This window comes from Oenanthe melanoleuca, chromosome 1A (assembly GCF_029582105.1).
Source record: "Oenanthe melanoleuca isolate GR-GAL-2019-014 chromosome 1A, OMel1.0, whole genome shotgun sequence".
NCBI classification, from domain to species: domain Eukaryota; kingdom Metazoa; phylum Chordata; class Aves; order Passeriformes; family Muscicapidae; genus Oenanthe; species Oenanthe melanoleuca.
Window position 1 is genome coordinate 67,186,635 of NC_079334.1, and position 26,351 is coordinate 67,212,985.

At 46.1% G+C, this 26,351-nt stretch overlaps 1 protein-coding gene across 4 annotated transcripts in view; it reads right to left on the bottom strand.

The window, feature by feature from the left end:
• Positions 1 to 26,351, bottom strand: part of PLXNA4 (plexin A4) — a 435,362-nt gene that overhangs the window by 191,389 nt on the left and 217,622 nt on the right. The window contains exon 5 of one of the 4 annotated variants that reach the window (XM_056482452.1): positions 8,376 to 8,474. The exons of 2 other annotated variants lie outside the window; for them this stretch is intronic. In XM_056482452.1, the coding sequence (XP_056338427.1) occupies positions 8,391 to 8,474 (84 nt within the window). In that variant the 3' untranslated portion in view covers positions 8,376 to 8,390. Of the gene's footprint in view, positions 1 to 8,375; positions 8,475 to 12,105; positions 12,415 to 26,351 lie in introns of those variants that run through there. One more of the 4 variants, XM_056482453.1, reaches the window with a different exon arrangement.

Below are 26,351 nucleotides of genomic sequence, written 5' to 3' on the forward strand. Positions count from 1 at the left end.
CCAGGCTGGCAGGGCAGTGTGTCCATCCAGGACACAGCAGGATGCTCTCTCTGGGACAGATCCTGCAAAGGCTTCTGGAGTTTGCTGGAAAGTGAACCAGGACTGCTCAGCTCGCTGTGAAATCCCTGGCACTAAATGACACGGGCAGCACAATCCCTGCTTCTGCAACAGATGGAGAGAGTTCCAGGCCAGCCTCTGCTTTGCAAACACTCCCAGGAACAGCCTCCCCATCAGCAGTGCTGCTGCTGCTGCCATGACTCACCACAGCCTCCCAAATTCCATGGCATGGCAAGGAGAGCACAGGAATGTCCCTGTCCCCATCCCAGCCAGCTCAGGCTGGGTCCCAAAGGTCAAAGAGCCAAGTGAGAGATAAAAGCAGCCCTGTTCCTGCCAAAATATGGTCTGGGCCATCCCTCCTGGGAAGGTGGTGGGGAAGGGGTGGGTTTGAAAGCTCTTGGTTGTTTACAGCTCTTGGCTGTGGCTGGTACTGTGATGCTGGATGGATCCCTCAGGATTCTGGGGTCAGAGCAGAGCTGCAGGATTTCCCTGTGGGTCTGGAGCTTCCAGCCCTCTCATTCCAGCCCTGCCTTCTCCTGAGAGGAATCCCATGGCAGGGGCCAGTCACACCCTGGGGACTCCCCATCCCTGAAAATTGTCCTTGTCACCCGAGGGCTCCTTCCTCCTCCTCTTTGCTTCTCCTTTTTTCCTACAGTGTTTTCTACATCTGTAAGGCACAGCTTTGACAACTTCATCACTGCCCATCCCTCCCTGAAACTGGACCTTTGTGATGGTGACAAAAAACGAGTCAGGGACACAGTTTGGCTACAAAATTTCATCCTGAAATGGTGTCAGAGTGAGGACAGAGCTTCCCCCACATCCCACAGGGCAGCCAAAGGGCTGAGATTAAAGCAGGCTCTGGGCTGGGTACCAGAGCCCCCCAAAACACCCAGGAAAATTGGGTTTTTATCTTCATTCTGTGGTAAAATCTGACATCTGCTGCTGAGAACATCTCCCCATGCATACCATCATTTATTTGTACTAAGAGCATTGATGAATTTATGGAGACAGGTAAATGGGAAGAGAGTTTTGCACCACTGTAACATTTTTTAACCTATTCTCATCTTTTCTACCCATATCAGAACTTCCATAATTTTTCAAGAAAATTCAAAGAAAAAATAAAATTAATTGTCCAAGCTTGCAGGTGGCCAGTGCAGCATTCCAAGACCTTTCTTCCCATTCTTTAATTTGACTCAGATCTGGAGCTTTCCCTGTCTGGCTCTGCCCATTTAGCTGTACAGAAAAGGCTCTAAAAATGCAGTTTCAGGCAGAGAAAACCTTATGCTTAGAGTTTCTCTTGCAAGATATGTTCTTTTTTTCCCCCATAAATAAAATAGACCAGCAGGAGAAATTAAATTATCAATTCCAGCCTCAAAATAACTCCTGTAACAACTTTCTGCTGAACCAGGTGTCTGAACACTGGTGCCAACACCCCAACATGTGCCTGCACACAGAACCCAACTCCAGCCCCTCCAGGGCTCCTTCTGTGCCAGTTTTCTGATCAAACTCACTTCAGGCACCATCAGTTTCATCTTCCCTCACCTACATCAACGTTTTTCCCCGTGCCCATGGTCATTACAGGCTTTTGTAGCTTTTTGCTCCCTCTTCAAAGCCAATCCTTTCATTCCCACTCCATTGTCGTGGAAGGACTCGGGACTTTGGACAAAGGGAAACGACAAATTTTATTGCAATTCATCTCATCCCCCTCCTTTCCCCTCCCTATGCACTGGCCCAGAATCTGTGATGCTGCCTGCCCTCCAGTTTACCTGCACATTGCATGGAATTAATGGATATCACAGGAAGAACAAAGTGCATCCCTAAAAATCACACATGCAGCTCTCCTCAGAAAAATCTCCTTTTTTTTTTTGTGGGAAGATCAGTAGAGCTTACAAATCATCCATCCCTCTATATAGATATATTTAGAAACTACTATTCACCTCAAAATAAATCTCTTTGCTGAGCATAAAACCACCTGAGGACACACAGTAGTTTGCAATAATCTTATAAATATTAGGTGTCTTTGCTTCCTTATCATTATTCATCTCCTGGTGCCATGAAAGCAAATAATAAAAATAATTTTTTAAAAAAATCTTACAGAGGACATTATTTGGAAGAACAGGGATCATTTAAAATCATGACCAAGGGTGCAGCCAATGGGAACTGGGTCAAAAATACAGAGCAAAAGTGTTCAGTGGGCACAGGAAATAATGTCAAAAACTTGGAGAATGTTGAAGCTGTACAAGGACAGAAGTTAGGGGGAAAAAAAATTCAGTAAACAAATTTTCTCTTGTTATGTCTGCCAACCCTCAGAATAAATCTATGAACTGGGATCTAACTGAAATTTGGATATTTCTGGGTTTCTTTCCCCTCCCCTTACCAGAAGGACATTAACGAAAAACAATGAGAATGGTTCGAGTGGTCTGTAACGGAAAAAAATATTTTTGTTTTATGACAAAATAACTGCAAGAAAGGGGAAGAAATGAACTGCTATATATAGCAGAGGAGAAAGTCAACATGTCTTTAAACAATAGTTTTCAGGACAGAATATGCATCCAAAATAAAATAAAAAAAAAATTAAAAAAATTTAAAAAAAATTTAAAAAAAGTGTTTAGAGGGTGGTTGTTCTCCAAAGTGGTTGAACTCCACAAAAACAAAGACTCTTCCTTTCCAAACAAACTGACTCCTCCAAATAGCCCAGCTTTGTTCTGTCCAGGGTTTTCCCTTTCCAGAGGACAAAGAGGATCCCTCAGGAAAAGCAGAAACACAGAGTTCCAGCAGAGGGGAAAATCCCTTTGCACCCAGAGACCAGAGCTGGGGATTTGCATGCTGGAAGCAGAGCCTTGCAAAGCCAGGGCTCCTGCTCTGGTTTTCCCAAAGTTCTTTTCCATACCCAGCACTCCCACAGGACACCAGCAGCAAAGCAAAGCAAAGCTGAGCCCACACAGGCTGAAATCCATTTAATTAATCCACCTTTGCAGCCTATAATGGTGAATTCAAGAGAATCCCAACTGGATTTTCCAGCAGCTTGGCTGGGAGAGGAGACTGCTCCCTGCTCCTTCTGTCCTTGAAGAGGAGAAAGCCTGGACAGACACTTAAAGAGTGACAAACTGTGTCTGGACAGATTTGTCCTGCTTACCTAAGTTGAGTCCAGACAGAGGACAAATTAAATCACATTTATCTGCTCCTGCTGCTTGTCAGACCATCATTCCCACTCTGCTTAGCTGGAGAGTGTCACCCTGTCCTCTACAGAACCACACCAAATGAAGAGTCATGGGTGGAATGAGCCCTGCCAGGGTGAGGAGAAATGAGAAAATAATAAATCTTAGAATTATGGGGCTTGCCTGGAAAAAGGTGGAGCATCAACAGCCCCAAGAACTCAGCTGCCCTTGCTCCAGAAATAGTTTTGCAATGACTTTTTTTTGTCTTGGAGCTGGACACTCAGCACCAGTGCCCACCTGGGTTTCTCTTCTCATCCTCCAAAGAGCACAAACACATCCCACACACTCACAGGTACAGGCAAACCCAGACATGGGGATAAAACTGGATGTGTGAAATGCCCGTGGCTGTGTGGAAACATGCTGTCCATGCTCCCTCCTGGGAGAGGAAGGATGGGGGAAGGATCCTGAGATGGATGGAAGGGTTGATGGAATCCTGGAACAGACACCTGAGGAAGTGAGAGAGGTCACAGCATAAAAACAGCTCTGCCTCTCCATCAGCTCTCCATCTCAGGTAACAAATCAGACAAAAATCAACATCACAGAATCATCCCAGCATGGGTTGGGTTGGAAAAGACCTTAAAGCTCATCCAGTTCCATCTCCTGCCCTGGGCAGGGACACTTTCTCTATCCCAGGCTGCTCCAAGTCCCATCCAACCTGGCCTTGGGCACTTCCAGGGGCATCCAAAACTTCTCTGGGCAACAAGAGATGTTTCCATGGTAGACAAAAATCAGTTGAGATTTCCTTGGTGTGTCTCAGCTTCCTTTCCAGCACAGGACACCAGGAGAATACCAAAGCCTGAGGTTTGCTGCCAAAATTCCAAGTGGATCTGAAGGACCATGACTGGCTCAGGTCTATTTCTATTCTACCTATAGAGCCTGAGGATCCAGTTAAAGAGGTGAAGCCATTAAATTTACAGGCATTTTAATTCTAAGCAATTATATAAACCCTATCTGCTTGTAGAGAAAGCCTCCCTGTGTCAGAGCTAATATTAATTTTAAATCTCCAACCTTTTCAAATTAATGTGAAACTGTAAGTTTCCACATTCTTTGATTAAACATTCTGCTGTGTAATGACTACTTTATTATTTCCCCCCTCCAAATTACTGATTGTTGTCTTACATTACAGCCTCATTGGTACTTATTAAATTAACAAGACTTTGAAACACTTAATGAATCAAAACTCATCAAGTGTTTCCAAAGTTAATAACTAATCTAAAGATTCTTTTTTTTCCCCCTTCACTCTATATCTGCATGTGAATTTATACATTCCCCACACAATTGCTGAAGTTCAGATGGTCCTAATCTCATGAAAGATTTATTACCCCACAGCTCAGTGATTTATTCAACGTTTGCTGGAGCAACACGTAGCATGTGTGAGGAAGGGAGGGAGGAGGGTGTCTATTTATTATTTCATTTCCAAGGCTTATTCCAAGTTCTTGGGACCCCTCTGTGTCTGCAGACTGGAGCTGAATAACAAATTTGTGGTTGTTAAATTGGAAGTGCAAACAAAGGGGTGCACAAAGGATGGCTGAAATCCAGGGAAGAGTGACTGTATAGTGACAGGGACAGAATAATGGAGAAACTGGTCCTCTGTGTTCTAAAACATAAAACCAAAATGGAAAGTTGTTTTTTTTCAGGATTGTGAAAAAGCAAATAAGCCTTTCCATCAGATGTTAAAAGGAAAATTAATGATGTAGGGGAGATGTGCTTGGTAGATTTTTGGGAAGGGTACGGATGTACAGCATGAAACCCAGTAAGAACCAGTAGGACAGAATTCCTATTCCCAGGCTGTTCAACCTGGAGAAGAGAGTGCTCCAGGGAGAGCTCAGAGCCCCTAAAGGACCTGGAGGGGCTCCAGGAGAGCTGGAGAGGGACTGGGAAAGAGGGATGGAGGGACAGGACACAGGGAATGGCTTCAGACTGGAAAAGGGGAGATTTGGATGGGATCTTGGGAAGGAATTCCTGGTGGGCTGGAATTGCCAGAGAAGCTGTGGCTGCCCCCGGATCCCTGGAATGTCCAAGGCCAGGCTGGATGGGGCTTGGAGCAGCCTGGGACAGTGGAAGGTGTCCCTGCCATGGCAGGGATGAGATTTAAGGTCCCTTCAAACCCAAACCCTTCTGTGAGGTGAGCAAACCCTGGAGCAGAGCCTGTTCCTGGGGAACAGCTTGGTGAGGAGAAAGCAGAGCTTTCCCAAAAATCCAATAATTATTGGGAATACTAATTCAGTAACTCCAGCAGAGCTGGGAAATGCCCTCCCTGCTCAGCTGCACCCACAGAGAGGGGCTGGCCCTTGGCTGGGCTGAGAATGGACATTACCAAGATGTGGAAGGGAGGAGGAAATGCAGGACAGGGCAGGGGGACAGCAGAGAGCTGGCAGCAGGGTGACCAGAGCAGCAGGGTGACCACAGCAGCAGGGTGACCACAGCAGCAGAGTGACCACAGCATGGTGACCCCAGCAGCAGAGTGACCACAGCAGCAGGGTGACCCCAGCAGCAGTATGACCACAGCAGCAGGGTGACCCCAGCAGCAGAGTGACCACAGCAGCAGGATGACCCCAGCAGCAGGGTGACCACAGCAGCAGGGTGACCACAGCAGCAGGGTGACCACAGCAGCAGAGTGACCACAGCAGCAGGGTGACCACAGCAGCAGAGTGACCACAGCAGCAGAGTGACCCCAGCAGCAGGGTGACCACAGCAGCAGAGTGACCACAGCAGCAGAGTGACCACAGCAGCAGGGTGACCACAGCAGCAGGATGACCCCAGCAGCAGGGTGACCACAGCAGCAGGGTGACCCCAGCAGCACGTTCCAGGCTCCAGCACCAGAGCAGGCTCAGGTGCTCAGCTGCCCACATGGAGCCTCCTGAAACTCCAGCAGGATTTATGCTCCGTCCATATAAATTGCATCTCTCTGCCAACAGTGTGATAAATGTACCCTCCGAAGCTCCCTCAGGCCCCACTACCCTTTTCCCCCTGCCCTGCACCATCTCTGCTCTCAGCTACCTGGGGCAGCTGGATTTGTGATTATCCACTCCAACACCCCATTAATCTCAGGCTCCCTTTTACACGTGTAGGAAGAGAAATCTTTGTGCAATAAAACAGGGAGCCTGAAGTGCAGCCCTGCTCAGAAAGAGCTCACAAGCAGCCACAGGGGCTGTGGTGAGAGCCCAGCAGCCCAGGCTGAGAGGAGAAATCCAAGCCAGCCATATGGGGCTGGGTGACAAAACCAGAGAGAGGAAATTCATCCTCAATTTGTGCTGCAGCAGCTGAGACCCCAGAGTGGCCTTTTAACTGGATTTTACACCAATTCTCTCTGATGCATTGTGAGGAGAGAGGCAGGCACAGGAGGGCTGTGGTTCAGCCCTGGAGGCAATTGTGGAGGAAAATGCAATTACATCTGGCTGCTGAACTTGCCCTTGCCTTCCCCTGGCTGGACGAGCTGTGCTCTCGCCTGGGAAAACACAGATGCAAAAGGGAGGGACTGGAATAGATGGTTCTGCCATTCCTATCAGTGACCCCGTGCCCAGGCTCCCTATTCCCTGGGAAAACTGTCATGCTATTCCAAGCCCAGAGTAATTGCAATTGGGGCAGGTGGAGCTTGGCCCAACCCTCAGTGCCCCCCACACCTCACAGAAGATTCTTGTTCCACACTCTGGAGATATTTTAGAGCAGTTTCTCCACAGACTGCCCTGGAATTCCACCCTCCCACTCCTCCCTTCTCCCTTGTGTGGGAGGATGAACATCCCACAGCCAGGTGTCACACTGATGGAGGACAAAGCAGAGGGGAGATAAATCCTCTGTGAGGATCCTCCCAGCCAGGTTTCCTTCCACAGGAGTTGGGGTTTAACTCAGGGGATGACTGGAGCTAAATTCACCCCCAGGATCTCAACCACATCTCCAGCACTGCCCTGGTTCGGGCATGAAAATTCCCTCTGCCTCCTTTCCCTGCTCCTCACAGCAGTGATGGTGTTACTTCCCTCCTGGTAATTAATTAATGCATGTGACATGAATTGCCACTATCACCTTCCCTGCTCCAGTCATCCCTCTTGACCCAGAGCCTTCATTTGTCCTGAAAAACCAAGGTCTGGATTGGAGCAGGGACAAGCTGAGCTCCATCTCAATCACTTATTTCTGTTTCCTTACAGATTTCCAAATAAGAGTGAAGTTCCTCACATGCCTGGTGCTCAGTATTTTTATCAGATCATGACAAGTGGTGATTTTTTTAAGGTCAGAGATGAAGTGAAAGTTGTCTGCCTCTCTGGCAGTGTCCTCCCAGTGCTGGTGAGATGTGAAACCAGATGTGCTCACCTCCAGGCTGGTGTCTCACCCAGATCAAACCCCTTCAAACCCAAAGCTGTCTTACTGGGACCTGAGCAGGAATTTGGATGTGGAGCCCTCCAAGGAGGCAATTTTGAGCCAGAGACAACACAGAGCCCTCCAAAATGCCCCAACCTGCCAGCGGTGTCAAGTAGTCCATAAATTATCCTTGAAGCCTTCTGGTTTTAATCAGTCCCAGTCCCTGATTACTCTTGGAACGTGACTCCAGGCCCCTGCATGGAGTATTTATCTTGCATTAATTAGATTAGAAAAGCAGGGGTATTCAATACACCAACTAATCAAGTCAGGGGATCAATACAGCACGTGGCAGAGCCTTCCAATGTCCTCACTCTGTGAGATGACAATGAATCTGTTCCACAAGGTGCTCAAAATAGCCCTTGGTGGCTTAACAGAGGGGAAACCTGAACTTCAACCTGTCTCCCCACTCGAGAAGAAAGAGATGGTGCTGGGGTATAAATAACCATTCCTGCAAGGCAGAACTGGTGGGGCTGAGCAGTAAAACACAGCTCCAGGTCTGTGGCCAATGTGGAAGGGTAGCCAGGGCTTCAGGAGCATTAATTACAGCCAACCTCAGGTAACCCTGAGGCAGCAGCTCCAGGTCTTGCTGTCAGGAGGGTTTTCCCATGAATTTTGGTGCTCTGTGCTTTAGCCATTGGGCCATGACAATACTGAGTTATTTGATGAGTAGTACAAAAATAAATTAAGGCAAAGAAAAAGACTTGGCAGCAGCCATCAGCAGATGATGGAAGTGCAGCCTGCTCTGTTCCAGGCAGTGATGACTTACCCATGGAGGAATGGGCTTACTGAGCATTTCAGGGCAATGATTATTACGTTACAGGGCTGAAGGGTGGGGGGAAGTCCTGCCTGAAAGACAGAAACATAAAGAAAAGTGACCCTGAGTTCACATCAGCATCAAACTGGGGCTGAGAGCCTGTCTGGCGAAGCCCTGTGGGCTCCTCAGGACTTATCAGAACAGTCTGCAGAGCTGTTTCCACCCACAAGCCATCCCCTGACAAGGATGAGTGGAGAGGAGCCCCTGAGCTGCAAGCACAGATTTAATGTGAAAGACTGTCCAAGCAACCTTTTAACCTCCTGCTTTCCTCTCCCCCACTCCAGAGCTTTCATTACTGATAGAAAATAAGTTATTAGAGGAAAGGAAGTTGTTAAATCAGTGGCTGCTCTCTGGTATTCCATGTGCTGTTAAATTGTCATCCTGGGTAGAGGGATGCTGGCTCCTTGTTTATAACAATAGTAGGGTGAGGGTGGAGAGCTCTCACTTGATTCTGTCTTGTGTTTCTGCCCATTTTTTGCAACCCTTATGATTTGTCCAACATGACTTCCTAAACCAGACCACCCATTTCCATGGAACTGTGGAATGGTTTGGGTTGGAAGGGACCTTCAAGATCATCTCTTTCCAGCCCCATGGACAGGGACACCTTCCACTAAAGTGTGGAAATAATGCCTCTCATCTAACTCAGAGACTATCCTTCACAGAGAAATTCATGTGAGGGTGAACCCTCTGCCACCTGCCTCAAAAAGATGGGGAAAATTGTTCCCATCACTCACTGTCTGGAGGGAAGTGGAATTTCTGCATAAGTAGCATCTTTGTGAAAAAAAAAACGATTAATTTTGTTCCTCCTCTTCTCAGCATTTGCTTCACAGCAAAGGGGCTGCATTAAGGGAAGTCTGGCAGTCATCTCCTGCATCCCCCTGGCTGGAGCTCCATCCCAGCCCTGCAGGGCTGGATGTGCTCCCTCCTCCCTCTCCTCTGTCACACCAAGTTGTGCAGCATCTCTGCAGATCCAGCTCCCACTCCAGTTAATTTTCTCTCTCCCTGTGCAGCCTGCAGCAGTTGGAGCCTGCACTGAGATGTAATGATCTCCTGTTTTTGTTCTTGTGAGTCAGACTCTGCTCAGTACAAACCTCTGAGCTAATCCCAGCGTGAACAGCTGTTTCTGGCAAAATGAGGGACAACAGGCGGACAAAGCTGCTCTGGCTGTTTGTCTCCTTCTTCTTCAGGAACTAAATCCTCCCAGTTAAAGTTCCTGAGGATGTCCATTAAGTTTATGGAGCTTGCAGGAGGTCTCAGCTACAGCTCACTGTTTTGTGCTGGCTGTTTAGAGCAATGCTGCCAACATTTAATAACCTGATGGGATGGAGGGGGGAGAGGAACTCGACTGCAGTTGAAGGGTGAGGGTTGTTTTTCCCAGAATTATCATTAAAAAAGGAAATGCTCTGCAACTGGAAACATGGTGGATGTCAGAGATTTCAGTAGTCACAGTCACTGCAGGCTCTGCTTCCCTTGGCTTCCATGAGAAATCTTGTCAGAAAAGGCTGGGTTAATAAGATTTGGGATTTATAGGCATTGAGGATGAAAGAGCTCCTTTGCAAACTCCATTTCCCTTTACTAACTGTGTGGATCACATGAATACACAGGGATACCCCAGATCTGATCTTCATTACAACTTTCCATAATGAAGAACTTCTCCTGGTCTCTTCTCAGCCTCCAGCCTGGGGAGGAGATGGAGAAGAGGTGGTAATGTGCCCCAAATTCCATGGCAAGTATAAGCCTAAGGCAGAAATCTCCAGTGCCTTGGTCCCCTCTGCTCCCTTCTTTCCCTGTCAAATCCCCCAAAAAGCAGGAGAACCTGCTTTTGTTGCTGTTGAGAGAAAAGGGATGCTGAGGGATGTGCACACGCCAGGGTCACCACATGGTGCATCCTTCTAACTCACTCTGCTCTTACTTCATCTTTCCTTCCTGGGAGCAGCTGATTTATCTTTATTATCCTCCTCTGTTGTCACTGTCATTAAATTTTGTTGAGCCAAGAGACTCCGCTGTGTGCTTTAGTAATTCGATCAGGAGGGAGGGGAAGCAGAGCTGAGGTAATGGGCAGCATGGGAGAGGTCAGGAGAAGCAGCCAGTGGCACATGGAGGGAAACACAGAGCTGGGCTTGCTTGGAAATGCTGATCCTGGAGCGTGCCTGAGCACTGGGCAGCAGCAATTGGGAGCAGCAGCGACCCTGTGCCCCTCTGCCTCATCTCCCTAAGACCTCATCCTGCAGGGATGTCACATCCCAGGCTTTAGCCTGGCTTTACCAAAGCAAACCAACCCCTGGAATCAACAAGAAAGGAGCTCAGGGGCTGCTTTTCCCAGCTCTCTGTTTTCCACGTGCCTCTCTGTGAATTTGTGGGTTGTTTCATTTTCAGCATCAGCCATCAAACGAGCCCAGTGGCAAAGCAGGCGTTTATCTCTCTTATTTTATTTATGTGGCAAGGTTTCCCTGCTGAGAGGGGAATCCCACGGTGTTTTTCCTTGGAATTTGGCCTGGCTGGGATAGAGTTAATTTTCTCAGATCCCTCACAGTGCTGGGGACTGGCAGATGGGAAGGTGTTGGTAACACTCCAGTGTTTTGGCCACAATATCAAGGCTGTCTCTCCAACATTTCCCCCTCACCAGCAGGCTGGGGGTGGGCAAGATCCTGGGAGGGGACACAGCCAGGACAGCTGTCCCAAACTGACCAGAGGGATGTTCCAGACCATATGGTGTCTGCTCAGCAACAAGAGCTAAGAAAAAGGAGGAAGAGGAGTTGGATTTGTTAGTAAAATATTTGTCTTACAAACTGAAGTCCTCCTTCCTGGGAAGTGTCTGGACTTCATCTGCTGATGGAAAGCAGAGAGTAAATCTTTAATCTTTTGCTTCCTTTTGCTTCTGTGCACAATTCTCATTTCTGCTTTATTTACTCACAAGTTTTTTTACATCTGATTTTCTGTCCTGCTGAGGAGGGAAGTGATGGACTGGTTGGGTGGTGGGCACCTGGTGCTGCAGACATGGAACAAAAGACATTCTGATCCACATCTAGATGGACAAGAGGGGCAAAAAATCCAGGGAGAAAGGAGTTCCAAGGCACTGGGAATTGAATTGATCTCCTACAGATCAGAATAACCAAGAGAGAAAACAGAAATGATTTACCTAAGCCCTGTTTCTGGAGGGCCAAGCCCAGCACCCTGGTTGCTAATGCAGGTTGGATGAGACCCTGAGCACCTGCTGTGCTGGGAGGTGTCCCTGCCCATGGAGCTTTTTGGATGAGCTTTAAAGTCCTTCCAGCCCAAACCATCCTGTGACTCTGTAGCCCCTCAGCTACAACAAGATAACCCTGAGTGTCACTTTTTTGGTGTTTCTAAGGCAGACCCTCCAAAAGCCCACACAGATTAGGGTTTTTTGTCCTTTTTTTGTCCCTTTCTTTCTAGGTTTATTTCCCCTAGTGTCTCATTACACTGGGTAATTTTATAAAGTTAAGTGCCTTATGGTCAGACACTTCTGTACATGCTGCACCCCCACCCCAGGTACTCACCTGATAAGAAAACTGCAATCTGCTAATTATACAGACACATAAAATCATATTATTATGGTCCACTGCACAAACCCCACACATATTGACCCATATATACACACACAAAGAGGACACAGTTCTTCTGGTGTATTTTAAATGGATGCTTAGAATTAAAAAAAAGCTCACCAGGAGCCCAAATGACCACCAGTCCTGCTCTGGAGAGAGGTGTCAAGAATCATCATTTGTGTTGGATTATGAAGGGAACCTGCACATTCAAAATAGAGGGTTGGATCTCTTTTTTTTTTTTAACAAATATTTGTAAGTATTTTTACAAATATTCAACTGGTTGACCTTTAAGGTCCCTTTTAGCCAAACCATTCTATGATTCATGTACAGATAGAAACAAACTCCATCTCTTTGTTCCTATTTCTTGCCTTCACATGCACATGCACACACAAACTTCATGGCCTCCCTGGGAAAAAAAAAAAATAAAATTGATATAATGACAATATAGATAAGATATCCTGGATCCCATGTGCACTCTGGGCTATCTAAAGTCTAGCAAAATAAATTGCAATTTCATCAGAATAAATTATTTATTAGTTTTTTTAGTTTCTTGGAGGTTTTATTTTTTTTCTTGAAGCTCATAAAGGCAACAATGAAAAATTACTCCAGAGTTTATTCATTCTGCATGCTGGGAGAAACACTGTGTGTCTCTGTGCATATGCAGATATAAAGCAGACCACGCTGTGATCTTGTGTTGTTATGAGCAGACTGCAAGTTCCTGCACACCACAGAAAGAAGCAAAATGCCATAAAAATTAAAGGAGCAGTGCAGGACTGCAGTATCTTTGTGGGCACATAAAAAGGAAGAGCTCCAGTTGCTTTATACTGGAAATGGCTGACACTTTCAGCTTATCTAGGCTGGAGCTGATCTTTACCAGATTATTTCCTCTCTACCTTGAGGCACTGAGGTGCTGTGCTAGACCTGGGACCCAGAGTGTGACAAAATGCAGATTTGTTGTGATTAGGGCTGCCCTAAAAGGTCCCTGTGCACAAAACTCCAGTGAAGACCCAATAACCTCCTGATTTTTCACTGCTGTTTCCTCTCTGGTCACAGTCCTGACCCTGCCCAGAGGCTCCTCATGGTCCCAGGCTGGTTGGTAGCAACATCACCCTGGATGTGCCAAAATCTCCACAGTTTCAAAGTTATTTTTCAGTTTTGCTGCTCTCCTGCAGCTCTGTTGTTCCATCCCAGCTTTCCCACTGCACCTCTACCAAAACTTGATGGCACCTTGGAGGTTCCAGTTATGATGATAAATGGAGATAATTCACATTTCCTTCAGTGTGGTTCAAACTTTAAGTCCATCTTTAGCTGTTTCTAGACCCTTAGCACTTGATCTGGGCTTTTTGTTAAATTTGTCTTCCTGTTACATAGAAAGTATGCAAAGAATGCATGGATGTGGTTTTTAAGGACATGGTTTGGTGCTGGGTTAATGCTTGGACTTGATCTTAGAGGGCTTTTCCAACATGAATAATTCTGTGATTTGAAGAACAACTTCATGCACTGAAGCACAGCCACAATGTTTAATATCCTCCAACATCTAAGGATCAGCAGCTGGATCAGAGCAGTGCCCAGAAGGTTAGAGGAGAAGGGAAATAACCCAGGAGATGAACAAAACTTCAGGAGGAATGTCCTGATCCCTACTGCAATTTGTCCAGAGGAACCAAGACAAGGAGCTCCCCCACAAATTCCCTGTTTCCCTCTGTCCTTGATGCACTCTGAGAAACAACCCCACAAATGTCCTTGAAGGGCTTTGCCATGGATCACTGGTTTTCCTAATTTCTCTGGAGTTCTTTGTCAGCACTTTCTGGGATCCCCAGACACATTCCCTACAGCAGTGATGTGGCTTTGGATCTTTAAAGGCTTGGAAGTGAGGGCTAAAATATCTAATTCCTGGAGGATTAGCAGTCATCCTGACACCTCCTGATGTCTGAGCCATGCTGCTGATTCCAGGTGGGTCATTCCTAGTGTGGGATCTCTTCTTTACAGGAGCCACAATAGGAGGAGGTGACAAAAAAATCTCAATGGTTGTAAAGTAAAGCACAGCTTGAGTTTGCCAGAATGTTCAATCCAAGCATTCAAGACTTAAAGCTGAAGAAGTGACATAATAATGTGACTTCTCAGAATCCATTTCTGGCCATTCTTTGGGTAGCAGATCCCAAAATCATCACTCAGATGCTCAGAGCAATGACCTGAGCATCCAGAGAAATGAAAGAGGAAATGCTGCACCCTCCCAAAGGGATGAGAATTAATTCCCTAAGGGGAAAAAATAATTTATTGCCCAGCAGAGACCAAGCCATGTGCTGACAGTGTGGCAGAATAATTGGAATAATTGTCAACAACCTGGTCTCTGCTTTGGGTGTGAGCCTTGGACAAAAATCTGAGCTGCTCCTTGGTGGCAGAGGCAGATGCTTCAACATCTCTGTAAGGATCACAGGGAATCCTGAAGGGAAAAATATGGACACTGGAGACAAGCCAAGACCCCTTAGCTGTGGTGTAGAGGAGACTTGAAGTAAAAATAATTTTTGACAGACATTGCAAATAACTCCCTAAAATGAGCTGCTTTGGCTCTCTTTGCAAGCACTGCTGTGAAGCAGCTACTGCTGAGGGTACCTCATGTTATCCTAAAGTTGATCCTGCAGGAAACCAAGTGTATTTCACTCTGAAAGGGCCAATTTCCCTCTCCCACAGCCAGTAGGTGTCTGGATGCTTTCTCTGGATGCTTTACCTGTTTCACCTGCTCAGAAGGGAGGATGCCCCCAGATTCCTCCCTCCTGGGTGGTTTGGATGGTGCCAGCTTCAGGCAGAGGTTGAAAATTCCCCTTTCTGGCAGGGAATCCACAGCTGCAGCTCTGCTGTGCTCCCCTCTCATTGATAAAAGGTGTCCCTTCTCACAGAGATAAGTGCTTGAGGGATGCCCTTGGTGCATTTGCAGCTCTGCCCCAGTAGTTTTATGGTTATTGGCTGTAGCTCCAGCTTTCTCAAAGGAAGCCAGAATTAAAATAGCTTTCTATATTCCTTGAGCACCTTCCATCATCCCTTGGCAGCAGCCATCCCTTCACATCCTCCTCTCAATGATGTTACTGGCACCAAGCACGAGGCCCCACCATTCCCAGCTCTCTGATGCACTTAATTAAAGCAGAATCACTCAATAATTCTGTTGTGCTTTCCTGGGCATCTGCTTGTTCACCTCTCCTGTGCACAGGCAATTAATTTTTAGCTTTTCCCATACAAAGAGACTGAAATAAGAACATTAATTCCAGCCCAGCAGGAGGGAAGGAGGACATTTAGCTGGGGGGTGAGTCCACCTGCAGGGCTCTGCCCCTGGATTGGGAGTGCAGAGTTGCCCAAAGGCTTCTCAGAGTGCTGGAAGTTGGAAGTGAAGGAAGGTTTGGGAGATGAAACAGTTCCCCTCTCCTGCCCAATTCCATTAATTCTGAGGATAAATTAATAAGCATGTTCCTGCCTGGAAACCTCATCAGAATCATGGCCCTGGGTGTTACATAAAAATAAATGCCAGATTCTGCTGCAAGGAGCTGTTTGTGGCCTTTACTGACTTCTAGGGGATCACAGAGACCACATGGAAATCACAACCCCAAAACTCCTGATTTGTAGGCTGGGCTATTTTCATGAGTTCATCCCTTCTCTCTTAAATTAAATAAAATAAATAAAAAAATAAAAATTTATCATAATTTCCCCCTGGCATTTATTGAAATGTCATTTGAATGAGAGCAAACAATGCTTTCTGCTCCTTTGAGTAACTGATATGGACAAAAGTCCATGAGAACAAGAAAACTGCAGCTCTGATCTACTTAATGGATCCTAGAGGCACAAAATGCTTTCAAAAGCACACAATTATTTTTTCCTCAGCTAATTGAGGGGGTGAAAGCTTCTTTCTAGGAAATATGGTAATATATATTGATCAGAAAAAAATAAGCTTCTATACCAAACCCTGAGCACGATGCAAGGTTAAGGGACTTTAATTAATGAAAAAGCTTTTTTATGAAATGATGCCACCACTCAGGGAGAGTGTACACTGTGACCTCCAGTTAAGTGGGGACACTTTTTGATTATGACACTGCTCATACGAGCATCACTCACTCCCTTTCTTGGCCAGACAAATATTGATCAGACCTCCTGCCAGCCCAGGCTGCCCTGCTGAGGTGACCACCACAAAAATGTCAATCCCCAATTGGGATGTTTTTCAGACATGCCACACATCTGTGATGGCATCAACCAGCACTTGGGTGGGATAAAATCTGCATTGGAGAGTCAAACTGGGGCTGTCCCATCCCTGGAAGTGTCCAAGGCCAGGTTGGACAGAGCTTGGAGCACCCTGGGATAGTGGAAGGTGGAACAAGGATTTCTAAGTCCCCTCCAACAGAAAACATTCTGGGATTCTGTGACTAGATTTAAAACGTCAAAGAATATGCACCCACAAATCCTGTGCCCTTTGCTCCTGAAAACTGTTCCTCTGCATTTATTTTAGCTCCAGACTCCCACAGTTAGCAGACACCCAAGCTGCCATTGAAATTAAAGTCTCCCAACTCCCCATGTGCACCTGGATTTATTTACTAGCTGCTACAAGAACAAACAGAAATATAAATTAGCTCCTTTTTCTCACTTATTCTGAAATCTACCCAGCTCGCCTTGCAAATGGAAGTGTAATGAATTCCAACTTCAGTCAGAAACAAGTTCTTTAATTGTTCAGTATATTAGAGCTACACTGTTTACAGGATTATTGTTTCTTAGGAGGCACAGCCAGCTTAGACTGAGTCCCTAATGGATGGTAAATTGGCAGAAATCTAACCTGCAGCAGTGATTTTCCTACCTGCAAGGCAATATATTTACTTCTACCCCACTGGGATCCTTCTGCAGCTCAGACTTGCAGGGGATGGATGTTAAATTGCCCAAGGAGGCAGGATGACCATGTCCAAGGGCAGAGTGGAGCCTTTGCTGCAGAATTCAACTGAGGAGCTGCACTAAAGCAGGATAACACACATTTGTCTTCTATTACCAATATCTGCCTACAACCCTGCCTAAAAATCTCACCTGGAGCTTCTTTTCCCAGCAGGACAGACGAGACCCACTCAGGATGGAGTGGCAAGGTTATCCTGCACTGATCTCCAGTGGGGAGAGGAATGTTTGTCATGGAAAACTGCTGATGTGTTTGCATTTATTGCAGCGTTTCTGCTGCACCCATGGTAAATTTGGGCTGCCCAAATCCCTTGGAGAGCGAGGGAGAGCCAAATGGGGAAGGACTGCTGTGTGCTGGGAGTGATTACAGCAGGCTCAGATGCTGAGTTTAGAGAGAGGCACCCAGCAAAGTGTCTCATTAAGGCAGGGAGAAGTGGACAGCACAAAACCACCCTCCAAAAGGAGCACTCCTTCTCCTCCCATGTTTTTATCTTGCTTCTGCCACTGTGCAGCGAGTTTGGGAGAGGCCAGAAGGAAATTCAGAGAAAAAGCAACATTATCCATTGAAACATCAGACAAATATCGACTTCTCCACTAAAGGCTTACTCAGACGCCCTCAGAGAGTCAATATTTGGTGGGGAGCATTAAAATTTCAGAGCTCCTTGGCCAAGGTGACATTCTACAAGCAGGAGAGATGTCTCTCACAGCAAAGCTACCCACCAAAGCCTGCCAGGTGTGGGCAGAGGTGGTCCAGCTTCCTCCAACCCCTGACTGGCAGCAAAGCCACATTCACCTGGTTTTGGCTCTGCTAGGGATGAAAATCCTCCTGGAGTAAGAAGTCCCAATAAATCCATCAGAAAGGTGGAAAAGGAAGGGCAAGTCTGGACACTTGATGAATAGAACTGATAGTTCAGACACACTGAAATTTTTGGCATTTTAGCCCAAGAGCACACGCTCTGTAAAGGCCAGACTTGCTTCCAGCTGCAGGGAAAGGGGAGATTTCATGCTCTGCAGGAATTGTCAGCCCCCAAAAGCTTTCAGAAGCTCATGACTGCATTTCCTGTGCATTATATCCCATTATGCAGATGCCTTAAAGTACATGTAAATCACATCAAGACAAATTGTGAAGGGCTTTCGGCGGTGAGAGGCAAAGTGCTTTGAGATGGACCAGCCTGTGTCTCTGCCCTCTCCCTCCCCTCATCCACATCCTGCTGTCCTGAGCTCTGGCAGACAAGGCCAGCAGGGCTCCCTGGGTTAATTAAATCATCCTCGTTTGCTGTCTGGAGCTCGAGTGACAAATGTGCTCCCAGCCTTGCCCTGGCAGAGGGAAGGGTGGCTCAGGGCTCTGTGCTCACATTGTCACCCAGGTGGAGCCACCACAGCCCAGCCCTTGGGTTTTCCAGAAAGCCCCAGTACTGCAGCAGTGCAGCAGCACATGTTCACTCTGCTGGAAAACCCCTCCTCGCCTGCTTCCCTTCCTGGGCTGGAATGAGATGTCAGGGGATGATTGGGAAGACTGAAAGGGACAGTTCTCCCCTCCTCCCCACTCAGGCTGTGAATGCCAGGCTAATTTTATTAGCCCAGCCACTCCATTATCCCCAGAGCCCATTTGCAGATGCATTACTGGAATGGTGCTGTGCCCTGCCAGGCACAGGCTGCCTTCCAGCCCAGCCATGCTTCCCTGGCAGATAAGGTGATCCCGCTGGGTTTGGATACAGAAATGTGTCCAAGTGCAAGGTAATGCACTTTCCTCTTGCCCTCTGGCCTGGCATGAGCATCAGAGCAGATCTCCACATATGCAGTAGGCTCAGGGACTCTGTTCTGGTTTTGGTGAGCTCATTCATCATCTTCCTCATCATCTCACCACAAACCTATTGTGTGGTGGGGGAAAGAACCTTTTTCACCCCCAGCCTGCTCCAAATCCCACACAAAGGTGTTGGGAACATGCTAGAGCTTTTCATTATATCTTTGAAGAAATCACTAATAATATATAAATATTATCTCTTTACATCTCATAGGAATGGTTTGGGTTGGAAGGAACCTGAAAGATCATCTCATTCCAACCCAAACCATTCTATGATATGTAAACAGATAATATTTATAAATGTTTATATGCCATGGGCAGGGACACCTTCCACTATCCCAGGGTTTTCCAAGCCCTGTCCCACCTGGGCTGGGACAGTTCCAGGGATCCAGGGGCAGCCACAGCTTCTCTGGGCACCCTGTGCCAGGGCCTCCCCACCCTCCCAGCCAAGAATTTCCCATTAACATCCAATCTAATCCTGCCCTCTGTCAATTTGAAGCCATTCCCCCTTGTCCTGCCACCACAACTCTTGTAAATATATATATTATATGTATATTTAATAATAAATAAATAATTTCATCACTTCTCTGTTCCACATTACTATCTTCATGGTCGACAGGGGGAAAAGCACCATCCCAGGCTAAGAGCAAATCACAGAGCCAAAAAAACCCATTTTACTTCCCCCCACAAATGAACCACAAAATTCAGAATGACTTTTGGCAAAATTTGAAGAAAAACAACTCCAAGGTTAATATTTTGGAGAGGCAGGATGGCAGAAAATAAATAAAAAATGCAAGCAGAAGAAAAACAGAATTGTCCCATTGAAATTCATGGGGTATTTCCAAGGACCTGACCCAGCTGAGGAAAAAAAAAATCACCTGCCCAATAAAATTGCTTTTTCGCTTTTTCCAGGATCCTGAGGTAAAACTGTCAATGCTTAAACCTACAAATAGTCCCTCTGCTTTAGGAAAAAAAAAAAATCCTAAATACAGTTAGGAATAAATTTTGAATCCTCCTTTCTTCCAAACAGCACACAAGGAAGCAAACAAAAGTCAAAAACACCCATCAAACACAAATACTTCAGTACTTAAAAAAATCTTTTTGCATCTCCACCATTACCACTGCTCATCTAAGTAGAAGAATAAATCCCAAAAGGGTCAGAGCACTGAAGACTGGGGAAAGGAGTCCCTGAAAATTTTGGGCTGTGGAAACTTTGTGCCACAAAGTAATGCATGGATTGGTTGTCAGCTGAAAAAGAAAATCTGGAAAAGAGGAAGGGGGAATGTTGAGTTGTGTGGGAGCAGGGAGAGCCTACAATGTTTGCCACAAGCACTTTTGTCTGTTTAGCTATGAAAATTAATGAAAATAAATCATCAGGAAGGCAATAAGTGGGTCTGCAGTGAAGGAATGCTGATCCACTGTTTACACATCTAATGTGTGTTTGGAGACTCCACAATCTCCACAGGATGCTTCAGTGCATATGGTGGTGTCACTGTACTGCCTTTTCCCTTTTTATTTATTGATTGAGGATATGAAAGTGTTCCCAAAGCCCAGAACTGGTTTCCAGAGGCTCCTGTTGATGGGAGGAGGGTGCACCTCAAGAAAATCAGTTCTTGAAGAAAAAATCCTAAGCAAATGGAGAGTTCTCATGGTGTAACAGGTTGAAACCTCTGAGGTTGTGTCCATATTATGGGATAAAAGAGATCAGTGATCCCCTCATCTTATTTTCTCACCTTTTTCCATGAGATATGGTTGATATATCCCCTTGGAATGGTTTTGAAAGCAAAACCAGTGAGAAACTCCAAGTCAGAAATACAATTTAATAGGAAAAAAAGAGAAAAATAAAATACAGGCAATAGTAGAAAAGAAAAATCACTGACAGAGTCAGAATACAACCTGACACCCTGCTAGTTGGGGTGGTGGTAGCAGTCCAGATGAAGTGGTTCAGTTGAAGCAGTGATCCTGTAGAAAGGTCTGGTAGCTCTTGCACTCTAGAAACCAGTAAGTAAAGGCTGCTCTGGTGTTCCAAATGTCAGTTTTTATCTAGGTAGGAAAGGCTTGGCTCCTCCCCTGGCTGGAGCATCTCCCAGTGGGATGATGGAATTTTATCAGTCATGGCCTGGGACTCAATGGCCATGAACAGGAGATATCTCCTGGAGGGAGGATGGGCTGTGGGAAAGATAAAGATGATTGCCCAGCTGGTTTTTAACAGCTGCCCATTAACAGGAGATATCTCCCACAGACAAAAGGATCACTGCCCCACCTGGTCTCAGCAGATGGTGACAGAATACAGACTTTGGGCCCATCTTTACATTGTAACCCAGGACATCCCTCCAGAGGCTGCTGCCAGCTCCCCCAGTGAGCTGCTTCAGCTTCCCCCAAACATGTACCCACTCTTCTCTTCTACTCCTGTCTATAAGAAGCTCTTCATCAAGATTTTAAATGTTTAATTAGCAACAAAAGCAAAAAACCACTAAATGCTTGACAGCTTGCAATGGCTCCTGTCCTGAGAAGCACCACAGAATCATGGAATGGGTTGAAAAGGACCTTAAAGATCATCTGATTTCAACCCCCTGCCATGGCAGGGACACCTTCCACTATCTCAGGCTGCTCCCAGCCCTGTCCAACCTGGCCTGGGACATTTCCAGGTATCCAGGGGCAGCCACAGCTTCTCTGTGCACCCTGTGCCAGGGCCTCTCCACCCTCACAGGGAAGAATTTCTTCCTAATATCTAATCAAAATCTCTCATCTTTTAGTATAAAACCATCCTCCCCTTTTCCTATCCCTGCCTGTCCATGTCAATAATAATTCTTCCTCTTTTTTATAAGCTCCCTTCAAGCACTGGAAGGCCACAATGAGTAGCAGAGGCTCTGAACCCTCCTACACAAATCACACAGCCCTGTACCAGTCTGGACAGCTGTGCCTGCACTGAGAAGTTTCATGTGCCTGCCTCACACTCTGGTCCTGAGTACAGAACATCAGAATTACACCTTATTTGGCTCCCTTAGCCTGAAACTGCCTCTCAGAAGCTGTCACTGGTCGTGGTCATCCCTGAACCACGTACCAGACTTGTCTGGGAGACACTCCCAGGTCATTCCTGGTCCCATGTCACAGGGTACCTTGCTCCAAGGTGTGCACACACATAGTCCTGAGGCCCAGGAAAGCAAAATGCCCACTTCTGAGCACTAATCTTAAAGATAAATTAATTTTAATATATTTTATTTTTTCAACTGTCATCAATCTAGAAGCAGAAATGCAAAGCTTGGGAAGGGAAATCATAGATCCACATTGACACGGGAGATATCATCAATCCATGATCTGAAATAAATCTTCCTACTTGGTGAGGCACAAACTGGTGGATTTTCAGATGAGCAGCACAAAAGGTGTTTTTCTCTTTGCACACTGGAGATGGACTGTGCAGAGATTGAGGTGGATTTTCCCAGAGGTGTGAGCTCAACCTTGGGAAAGTGCTGAGTGGAGGGATCAGTAATTAGTGATGGATAGCCAAGGCCATTAGCTGGAAAGAAAAGCAAACCTGCAGCATTCTCAGCTGCAAAGAAAAGCAAACCTCCAGCAGGCTCCACATTCCTTCCCTGCATTTTCCTGCCTCCTGACAGCATCCTGACCACCCCTTCACAGCACAGCCCTCACCACAGCTCCCTCTCATCGGGCACTGGCATTTCCAATCAATTAGACGTGTCACCACTGAATTTCTCTGCTAATTACTCCAGTTTATTATGTCTAAAGCCAGGTCAAATGCAGAATTCCCCAGGTCAAGCGGGGTCGCCCAGACAATCAGTTCCACATTTTCCACAGCAAAAGAGATCCCCACAATCAGTCACTGCCAAGTGGGTCCTAATGGCCAGGCTGCCAGTTCATGGCCTGAGGTGGAACTTTGTGGGGAGAAAATGCTCTTGGAGAGGAGGAGGAGGAAACCTCCCAGTGTCCAGGAATGGCTTGGGTTTATTCCCTACCAATTTGAATGGAGCTATCCTTTTTTTTTTTTTTTTTTTTTTGAGGAAGGAAGACAGATCTACAGGCACAAGGCAGCACTTGGCTTCACTGCCAGAAACTGTTCACTGTTTTATTGCATTTAACCCAAAAAAATGGAATAAAGCAGGGATATAACTTGTGGGAATAAAGGGAGCTTTGTCCTGTTGGAGCCCAGGTCAGTGCAAACATCTCCTTCTTTCCAGTGCTCCAGCATTAATTATGTGAATCACTCTGGAGTCTATATCCCACCAAAACATTCCTGGTGTGGTGCTTGGGGGGAACACATGGGTTACCTTCACTCTTAGGGCAGAAACTACTGACACGTGAACTGACGAGTGCTTGGAAGGTTCCTTCCAGAGAAAGCTTCCCAAATTATGTCATGAGGGCAGGGGTCTTGTGCAAACACTGTCTTTCATCCTGAGAAATCCAAAGGGCTTTGCAAGTTGTAAATCCATCACAGATCCAGACTCTCAGAGGAGGGACACAAGAGCAGGAATTTATGTAGGAGCTCAGGACTAGGGGAAAAGAAGTGAATGCAGGAGGTGAATTAAAGGAAAGGATTCCTAGGAATGATGTGAGAAATGCTGCAGTTGGGATGGGACTGTAAAACTAAAAGTTTAACGACCATTATGTCAAAAAATCTGGACCATTATGTCAAAAAATCCCATTATTTAAAAAAGTCTCAACACAGCTTTTATCCAGGCATTGACCCATGGGACATTTGGCAGAGGAATTCTCTTTTCTATCTGCAACATCCACAGAAGGGGCAGGCAAAAAACTGCTGATTTATCCACACAACTTTTTTAATGGATTTTTCTGTCCCTCAAATACTCCCAACAACCCAAACACAAGTGAAAGCCAAGTTTACACTACAAACTAAAATGCAGCAGACTATTGACCAAGTGCTCAGATTGCTGGTTCAGAATATCTTTCTAAAGGAAAAACAAAGCAAATCAAAACAAAACAAAACAAAACAAAACAAAACAAAACAAAACAAAACAAAAACAAAAAAAAAAAAAACAAAAAAAAACCAAAAAAAAACAACAAAGCAAGACAGACTAATTTAAGTCTCAAGGATTCCCATTACTTCTTCATCCAGTTAGGAAATAAAACAAGAAAATAATTTTCAGGGTAGCTGAGTACTCTTGTCTCTAATCACAAACTGGAAAATCACAAGAACTGGAAAGAAAACCCAAACCCTGAAAAAAAATGGGGAAAAAAATAACATTACAGCATGACTTTAAAGGGTTTTTTTTTAATAGAAAAGAACATAAAAGCCAGTTTGCCTTTCAAGGGTAGATTCTGGAATGGATTTCATTTTCCAGTTCCTACTATATATGATGATAATGACTGTATCAAGTAATATAAAGTGATGAAAGATATTTAGCAGGGACCTTACATCAAGACTCAAAGCCATGAGTGCAGAAGACACAGCAAACTCTGGAGCATTGAAAAAAAATTCTCCCTGAGCCTAACAATGAAATTCCTATTAATCCACTAACATGGAGTGTGCTTAGGAGTTCAGGGATATCACATGAAAAATAGAAAATGATAACTCTGCTCTCTTATGGTGCAAGGAAATGCCCCAAGAGAGCAAATACTTGCCTCAAAGAAAGTAATAAGACACATGTAATGAAAATAACTTTGGAAGAATGCAATAATGTTCTCTTAAAATGCAATAATTAAGAGAATAGTCCCCGACAGGCACTAGGAAAGCACTCAAGGGTGTGTGGGGTGGAAAAGCCCCAACCCAAGAAGTGTGGGTGTGCTGTGGGTATTGTCCTGCCCAAATCCCCCTCCCAGGCTGGGCTGTGGAACACCAAAGCAGAGGATGGTGATTAACAACCCCTGAGTGACCTGAAATGCAGGATCTGAGCGAGGCAGAGAGAGGAGACCTGGCTGTCAGGGAGATTGGAGCAGACAGATGTTTAATGGAGTCCAGGATTACACATCTGCCAGGCTTCACATGTAATCACCAACTTCTTAGGTTTCCTCTTTCTTCTCCCCTTCTTGTGGGTCTGTTACAGGATCAGGGACTGGGGGAAGGGAGGAGGGAGATTTTCAGATTTCCAGCTAAATTCCTTGAGCTGCCCTTAATACTCTGACCTATTCCTAGCTGAAAACACAACCTACCAGTCTGACAGGACTCAGGGGGACAGGAGTGGGGTTGGTTTTTTTTTTTGTTTAAAACATGAGAGGGATGCATTAAACTCCACATATCCACCTTCTTTCTGCCAGAGCAGCACAGCAGCTGTACTGAGCAGCCTGTGTTTGACTCCACAGAGGAACAGCAGCACGATCAATAGTGCCAGGTGACCCCCAGGCCGTGTGCTGGGCAGCACTGTGCCCCAGGGACACGTCTCCATGGCTTCCCTGGATCAATAATCCCTGCCTCTCCTCACCCAGGGAATGACTCTGCAAGTGCTTTGTGCATTTCTGGGCATTGCTCACTCCTTCCTCCACCCCTTCTTATTTTCTGTCTCCTGTGCAAGGCAGGAGGGAGCTGCCAGCATGAGCTGGAGGGAGCAATTAAAACTTAAAAACATGGTGCAGAAGGAAGGAGACCTGGTTAGACTGAATTACCATCCCATTCCTCATGTCCTGACAGCAGGCAAAGCCCTTCAGGTGTGTCCCCCACATGAATAACATAAGGCAAGGAATCCCAAAGATGGATTAAAGCATCCTCTAGAGAACACAGCACCCCCAGAACCCTCTGAGAATCCTCCAGCTCCTGTGCTGCTGCTTTGAGCAGGCTGTGAAGTATCCTGGCATGGGGACATGGCTTTTTTGGCAGGCTGAGAGATGGATGCTGACATTAGTTCAGGCTGCAGCTCAAGCCAAATGCAGATCCACAGATGGCACTGGGAAAGCTGTGGTTCTACCCTCAAATATTGAACACATAGAACAGGCTACAACTGGAGAGTTCAGGCACAAATATGCCACCACTGTGTCTGAACACAGGTCTTTTAGTGTGACAGGAAATAAACTGTGTTAATGTGGACTAAAATCCTCCTGGGGGTGATCCAGAAACTCAGCCCTGATGCTCTGCTCTGTCACAGGATGTGTCACTCTGCCCCTCTGCTCATCAGCTGCAAAATTCACCAGCAGTGCTCTGCCCCTGAGTTACAGGAATTCCTGTCCTGCCAGCAGGCAGAGTTTATTGTCCACAACTAAGATCCATGAACTCAAATACTGCAGCAGCTGCAGATCCTCCCCCACAGCTGCACCCAGTGATTAATGCAGAGAAGTAATTTCTCTGGGATGGGGCAGGCCTGGAAGGGATGGTTCTGGCATGGAGCAGCAAGGTCAAGCACAAAGCAAAGGGATCCCAACCTGCATTTTGTGTGAAATCCTTCCCTCCAGTCAACAGCCATCAAACTGCTCCCTGCTGGTCCTCTCCACACAACTTGGGCTTGTCAAGGTTCCTCTAGATGGGGTCAAGGAAGATTTAACTCATGTCACTTAGAGGACAGGGTGGCTACAAATTATTCTCAAGTTGTTCTACAAATTATTATAAGGAGCATTCCCCTCTCTGATACACAGCAAAGCTCTGATTGGACACGTGATGGTGACAAAGCAAAACTCCCTCTGAACTTTGGGAGCCAGCAGAACTTTCCAGCTCTCATCAGGGC